Below are 7,661 nucleotides of genomic sequence, written 5' to 3'. Positions count from 1 at the left end.
GGCGGATTGTTGAGGGAGTAAATATGGATGTCTTGTTTTCCTTTGCCATTTGAGCCAGTGTACACAAAAGTTGAAAACGGCCCAACACGGCCCAGTAAAAGGAACGGGCGCCGTGGGCAATGGGCCGAACATCGTTGGGCTTGTAGTAAAAGGAATAAGTTCACTTTAGATCCCTCTATTTGTCGTCCAGTCTGATTTTCGTCCCTGAACCGCAAAACCGGGTACGACCCATCCCCCAACTTACGAAAACCGGGTAAACGAGGTCCCTCGGCGGTTTTGATAGCAGTTTTGGCTGACGTGGCGCCTACGTGGCTAATTTGACTCGGTCTTCATCTGATGTGACACTTACGTGGCAATTTAATCTGAAAAAAAAAACCAGTGAGACCCACATGTCAGTTTCACAAAAAAAATAATAAAAATGGTGGGACCCACGTGAGCCTCACATGTCATCCTCACTCCTCTCTCTTCTCTTTGTCCTCTCTCCCCTCTTCCCTCTATCCCTTCTCTCTCTTCGGCCGATGGAACAAGGCGAGCGGCGGCCGGCAGAAGCGGGCGACGGGCGGGGCGGGGCAGTGGCCAACGGCGGGCTAGGTCAGGTCGCGGCGCTCCAGCCATTCTCTCGCAGCGCCTCTTTCTTTGCGGGGAGGGCGGGCGATGGCGGCCTCCATCTCCCCCATCGTCCTTCGGATTGCCGGCGGCGGCGGTGGCTAGCCCCGCCCCCGCGGCGAGGTCCGTCCCGCCGGATAGCATGCGCTCGGTGCTCCAGGCCTTGGTGTCCGACGAGTAGTACAGGCACGCCGTGAACCTACGACGCTTGTAGAGGACCAACAGGCGGAAGGCGGCGGAACCCGGTGGGAGCGGATCGGCGGAGTCCAGGAGATCGTCGGTGGTGAGCAGCGCGCACGCGTAGAGCCCGGGCCTGTCCTTTCCGGAGAGGACGGGGAGGAGGATGGACATGTCACCGGTCATGGGGTTGCATACGACGAGCTTAATGTTAGTTAAATCTTGCATGCATGTAGCTACTAACTGTTAGCTATCGGTTTCAATTCTGTTATTGCATTGTGCATGAGCTTCCGATCCGTGGATGCCATGCATGTAGTGGTAGTCATGCCGACCTTGGCGATCGGAGGCGTGAGCACGTTGTTAGGATCGTGGGGATGGACGCGATTGTACCGCGACGTGGGAACGCATCCAATGCGCTCACCTGCATAATGAACGGGAGAAAGAAAACCAGAAAAGGTGCAGCTTCATCGCATCACAAAACTCAGCGCGTTTCCTCGTGTTCGCGTGTGTTTCCACAGCTTGTTCGTCGATCACTTAGGGAAACCTGTCACTTAAGGGCGGCGGCACAGGAGGCGTGGCGGAGCTCGACGATGAGGATGCCTTTCCGTGATGCGACGAGGCGGGAGTTCTTGAAGAGGCCGGGGTTGTCAAGCTCGCCGCCACCGAACCTGGAGGAGGCCGAAGGCAACGGGACGAACCGAGGCGGCGCGACCGAGGAAGACGAGTCGTCCTCGTGGGTCTGTTGGAAGAAGCCGACGGCGAGGTCGCGGATGAGGCGGCTAGAGGCGGCATGGAGCGGCAGATGTACACCGCGTTGCCGGTGACGAGGCAGCGCCACCACCTGCAAGTGGCGCGGTGCACCGGACGAGGTCGTGAAGATCCAGCGAGCTAGCCGCAAACACGAGGAGGAGGACCTGACCTAGCCCGTCGTCGGCTGTTGCCTCGCCCCACTCCGCGCCGCCTGTCGCCCGCTTCTGCCGCCGCCGCTCGCCCTGCTCCATCGGCCGGAGAGAGAGAAGGGATAAAGAGAAGAGGGAGAAGTGAGGATGACATGTGGGGCCCACGTGGGTCCCACCATTTTTTCCTCTATTTGTGTGTGAAACTGATATGTGGGTCCCACTGGTTTTATTATTTTTTTCAGATCAAATTGCCACGTAAGCGCCACGTTAGTGCCACGTCAGATGAAGACCGAGTCAAATTAGCCACGTAGACGCCACGTCAGTTAAAACCACTATCAAAACTTCCGAGGGACCTCGTTTGCCCGGTTTTCGTAAGTTGGGGGATGGGTTGTACCCGGTTTTGCGGTTCAGGGACAAAAATCAGACTGGGCGACAAATAGAGGGACCTAAAGTGAACTTATTCAGTAGTAAAACGTTGCAGTAGACGAGAAGCGAAAGAAAAAGAATCGCCCGCGCAGATGAGCACGCCGCCCAGGGTTTGCAAAACCGTCGGTAAGCGCGCGGTTACGGTGAAAAAAAAACCACGGTAACTTGCTTAAATTCGAATAAATTTAAAAAATAATTTAAAATTTTGATAAATTTTACACGGTTTCGTATGAATTGTCACGGTTAGGCCGCTTGGAGTAGTGGAGTAGTAGCAGAGATGAAAAAACACGGCGCGTTTTCAAAGGGGAAGGAAGCAAGACGTGCTTAGCTTCGATTTGTTTGTAATTGTACGCCGAGGCTCGTCACAGCCTCACAGGTCGCGGTTGCGGAGTGGACCGAGTACCCGATCTGAGGACAGTAGTAGTCGTCTCGTCACTGCAAGGAAGTGATGAACCGTGTGCAACAAGTGCAGCGTGCTGCTTCCCCCCCTTTCCGTTCCACTGGGACCAAACCAAACCAAACCAAACCACAACACGTCCGTCCGTCCCGTAGTCCGGCCCACTCGTGTTGTTGTGTCTCCTCCGCGTCAACCACTACACCTGACCAGGCAAAGCCGTACGTAACGTACCATCGCATCGCATCACATGCGGCGCGATCTGTTCGAATTTTCGCCGCGTTCCCCCCCCCCCCCCCCCTCCCTCCACTGCATTAGCACTGGTCAGACTTCCTCCGCCCATTTTAAACACAACCTCGAGTTTTTTTTTTTAACTTTAATTGTCTATCTTATTTAGATTATCTTTTTTAAAAATAATAATCTTAAGTCACATATAAAGTATTTTTAGTGTTTTACCATTTTATAGCAATAAAAATACTTATCGTAAAAAATTAAATAAGATAGATAATTAAAGTTAGACAAAAAAAAAAAAGGGTGGAAGGAGTATTACTATTCATCTCGGATTCTCGGGGGCAGAGCAACGCATGCAGATGCAGCCGTCCGTCTCTCCTCTCCTCCCTCCCTCCCTCCTGTGAGCGTCATCATCCTGACCAGCCAACATCACCGTAGCAGCAGTAATGATCAAACGAGCATCTCGCGCACCCAATTTATTACTCCTCCTCCTCCTCTCTCTCACACTTGTGCCTTGCAGTAAAAGCCAAAGCCTCTTCTGACCCCCTACTCCCCCCTACCTATTCTCAGACTCATCAGTGCCTCCCAGCTCAAAACGTGGCCTGCTACACTGTACACTTGTACCCTCTCCCCCTCACGCCTTGTCACGTCTCGCTGCTTCCGTTTTTTTTTCTCTTTCTTTCTTTCGTTCAGGTTTACTGTTCCCGTTTGAATACAGTGAAGATGAAGATAAATTTACAATCCACAAAGAAAAATCATTAGCACGTGGTTAATTACTTTTAATTATTATAAATTTTAAAAAATAAATTTATTTGATATTTTAACTTATATATACAAATTTTTTATGAAATATATCGTTTAACAGTTTAAACAGAAATCAAGGAAAAGTCTAATTCCTTCATCCCATTTAAGTGTATTTATCGTTTTCGTGTTCAACGTTTAATTGTCCGTTTTATTTTAAATTATTTTATTAGTACTATTTTTATTGTTATTAAAAATTTATAATTTTTAAATAAAATAGACGATAGAAACCATAAATAATGGGGGCGAAGTATAATGTTAAAGGCCCCTTTGATTCGCAGGATAGGAAAAACATATGAATAGAGAAAACGCAGGAATTAAAGTACTCCCTCCGTCCCAAAATATAGCTATTTCTAGCACAGTGTCTTGTCCCAAAATGAAGCTATTTCTTCACCTACCTCCTCCTCTCAACCAATCACAACCATTCTTCTTCAACTACTTTCTTTTTTCAACCAATCACACACTTCCTCCAACCATTCTCATATACTTTCTTAATACCCGAGCCAACCTTAAAAATGGCTTTATTTTAGGACGGAGGAAGTAGTAGGTTTCTCAAATCCTACATGAATCAGCAAACACAGGAAAGACAATAGAAGTTCTTTCATAGTGCTATGAGAAAAACAAAGAAAAGTTCATAAAAAGGTCACGCCTCTTGCTATTTTTCCTATGAAATGTGAATCATAGGAATACAATCCTATGGAAAGTTTCCCTTAATTCCTATGAATTAAAGGGACATGTAGAAAGAATACATAGAAATTTAAATCCTATGAATCAAAGGGACATATAGGAAAGAATCCATAAGAATTTAAATCCTATGAAAATCCTTTGCTAATCTTATAAATGACAGGGGCCTAAAAGATGATACAGCTCATCTTAACATTATTTATCTCACTCTCTTTCTAGCTCGGTTTATTCTTATCTCCTCGCCTCCACCTCCTCACCTGTAGTTTTCCTCTCCTCCTTCTCCTTCTCCCATGGATGATAAAACCCGCGCGGTGAGCTGAGTTGATCTCTCTCTCAAGAACCGAGCGTGCTCTGGCGATGGAGGCCGTCGTCGGCGTCAAGTACAGGCCGGTGGTGTTCCCCAACGGCGGCGCGGCGGCGGCGGCGGCGGGGAAGAGCAAGGCGACGCCGGCGTCGGCGACGGCGGCGGTGTACAGGGAGTGCTTGAAGAATCACGCGGCGAGCTTGGGCGGGCACGCGGTGGATGGGTGCGGGGAGTTCATGCCGTCGCCGGCGGCGGATGCCGCTGATCCGGCGTCGCTCAAGTGCGCCGCGTGTGGGTGCCACCGCAACTTCCACCGCCGGCTCCCCGAGGCGCCGCCCTCCCCGCCTCTCCTCGCGCTGCCTCCGCCTCCGCCGCCGCCGCCACCGCCACCGCAGCCGCCGCAGCCTCAGCAGCATCTGCCGCGGACCGCGGCGGTGGCGGTGGCGCCGCAGCTGCTGCTGCATGGGAGCCACCAGCGTCGCGAGCAGTCGCCGGAGACCGACCGCGTGCGCGGGCCCGGGCACCACCACGACGACGACGCCGCCGCCGACGATGATGATTCCGAGGACTCCGAGATGTCCGACTACGACGACGACCGCTCCGCCTCGCCGCTGCAGGCGCCGCCACCGGTGCTCTGTCCGGGGTACCTCCCCTCCGCTACGCACATGCTGCTGTCGCTTGGCTCCGCGTCCGCCCCGGCCGTGGCGGCGTCGAGGCCCCACGCCGCCGCCGCCGCCATGGGGCCCCAGCCTCCGCCGGGCGCCGCGACGTCGGCGTCGAGGAAGCGGTTCCGGACCAAGTTCAGCCCGGAGCAGAAGCAGCGGATGCAGGCGCTGTCGGAGCGGCTCGGGTGGCGCCTCCAGAAGCGCGACGAGGCCGTCGTCGACGAGTGCTGCCGCGAGATCGGCGTCGGCAAGGGCGTCTTCAAGGTCTGGATGCACAACAACAAGCACAACTTCCTCGGCGGCCACAGCGCCCGCCGCTCCGCCGCCGCCGCCGCCGCCGCGCCACTCGCCCCACCACCAGTGCTCACTGACTTCAGCATCAACGGCTCATCCACGCATGCCGCCGCCGCCGACCACGCCGCGGCAACGGCGAGTGGCGGCGGCGGCGGCTCGCCGCAGTCGACTTAATCAAGACTAGTAGCACAGTCGAATCAAGGTTGTCTCTTTCTTTTCTTTTATTTTTTTTCTCTTTTTTTGTAGCCTTTTTCCTGTCTAATTAACCAACCCTAATGGCTAATGAAATGACTCATCAGTCAACCTAGCAAGTAGTAGTAGCAGCAGCAAATTAGCTTTTGCTCTAATGGTGAGGCCCAAGCAAAGATTAGATTCATAAACAAAAATGTGGCCTTTTTTTTTTTGGATCTGATGAAGAGATGTCAATGGATGATGCAGGGACAATTAGTACTACCACTAAGTACAGTGATTACTAGCTTTGTTCTTGAGCTAATCTGGGTGTGCATGGATAATGATGATGATGATGTGCTAATCGGAGTCCTAGGTGGGGTAGTGTTCTAGTAGGATCTTATGCTGTCCTTGAGTGAATATAATTTTTTTTTTGACGGTTTCTTGCTCTGTGTCTGCCTTAATCCCTGTTTGGTTCTGTCCTGTTCTTATCTGTGTGTAATGACTGATTGGTGGTGGGGGATGAATCCCCTTTTTTGATGTTGCAGGTCAAATTCAATTGTTTCATTAGATCTCGTAGTGTTGTCATAGTCAATGAGACATGCTTTTTGACCACTAATTGCATAACGGAAACCATAAAAAATGTAACGTTGCCAAAGATATTTGTTGTCACAAATGGCTACGCAGTACTTCATCCGTTCTATAGAAAACCAACACCAATTTCTAGCTACGAACTTAAACACATTTAAGTCCATCTGCGGTCACCACCAAATGCCACAAATTGTTGGAATTTGGACTGGAAAGCAAGTAGTAAATTGGATGGTTAACGCGTGGATAATGGAGGGGTAGTACATGAAGGTTGTGTTGTTGAATAACGAGTGATTTGTGATAATTATTTAATGGTGCAGACGATCAGATTAATTAAGGGTACTATTACAAAGTTGGAAAAATTGATTGGAAACTCATACATAAAGAGTTAATGAAAAAACACACGGTTTATAAGCACAAAAATTATATGCGTTAATCCATTGTTCCATTCCTTAGAAAATAAACAGTGCCAGAAATAAAATAGTAAAATAATAACGTTGGAATAAGATTTTTCATGTTGGCTGACAAGAATAAGACATTTATATTTATATTTTTAGCTTAAAAGAAAATAGAAAAATAGAAACTAAGAAAAAGCCTTAAATTAGTTCTATTTAAGATGTAAAAGTCAAAATAGATTGTGTTTTTATATGCCATGAATGCTCGAAACAAATAATCCGTGGTAATAATCTATCTTTTTTTTAAAAAAATAAACATTTCCAACTTGTTTTGAATTTTAAATTATTTGATTTTTCTCCCAAACACTTGATTGTCTGAAAATGTATTTATTGGAATGCAAATTTTGCTATAGGACACTTTGACTTTGTGGTTTTAGCCGTAGGATACTGCCTGACGTACTCCATAAACGTGATAATTTATCAATGGACACCGCGCCGATTAGAATAATAATTTACGGTTGAAGTGGAGAGAAATCGTGTGAAATGTCAAACAACTACCCTTGGACTCACATGTCAGCTCTTCTATGTCTCTTCCCTTCTCTCTCTAGTTGGCAATAAGACAACACTTCGTACTACTCTTAATCAGGAATAGTAGAAAATATAGTAGATTTTTAGTTTTATCAAATGGTAACACAATTATTTTCTACTAACTTAAATTGTTCTCTAATTTTACACTCTTAATCAGGATTTACAAAACTGTATGGTTAACATGTGTGATAAACTTCTCAAATTTTAAAACCACGGTATACCCCGACGGTAACCACGCGTTTACCATCATAACCCTCAAACAGTAAAAGATAGCGGTAGACAGTAAGTAGTAAGTACTCACAATATAGGTAAACGGTGAGTAGTTATAGATTTTAACTATTACAGCATTCACAGTATAGGTAGTAAGTAGTAGGAGGATAAGAGTGGAAATATAGACAAATGATATATCTTATTATATATGGGCAACCCATATGTTTATTG

The 7,661-nt window shown here is 48.2% G+C and overlaps 1 protein-coding gene across 1 annotated transcript; it reads left to right on the top strand.

The window, feature by feature from the left end:
- Positions 1 to 4,433: 4,433 nt before the first annotated feature.
- LOC127782350 (zinc-finger homeodomain protein 10) lies at positions 4,434 to 6,092 on the top strand. The gene has a single exon (XM_052309520.1). It carries the CDS (start codon positions 4,576 to 4,578, stop codon positions 5,653 to 5,655), a length of 1,080 nt encoding a protein of 359 aa, XP_052165480.1. The 5' UTR covers positions 4,434 to 4,575; the 3' UTR covers positions 5,656 to 6,092.
- Positions 6,093 to 7,661: the final 1,569 nt, after the last annotated feature.

The sequence above is a fragment of the Oryza glaberrima genome, chromosome 8, assembly GCF_000147395.1.
Source record: "Oryza glaberrima chromosome 8, OglaRS2, whole genome shotgun sequence".
NCBI lineage: Eukaryota > Viridiplantae > Streptophyta > Magnoliopsida > Poales > Poaceae > Oryza > Oryza glaberrima.
The sequence above is the reverse complement of the archived record's forward strand: the minus strand, read 5'-3'. Positions and strand labels throughout refer to the sequence as shown.

Bases quoted from the DNA above. Each gene is read 5' to 3' on its own strand.
- LOC127782350 (XM_052309520.1), top strand. From the start codon at position 4,576: ATGGAGGCCGTCGTCGGCGTCAAGTACAGGCCGGTGGTGTTCCCCAAC.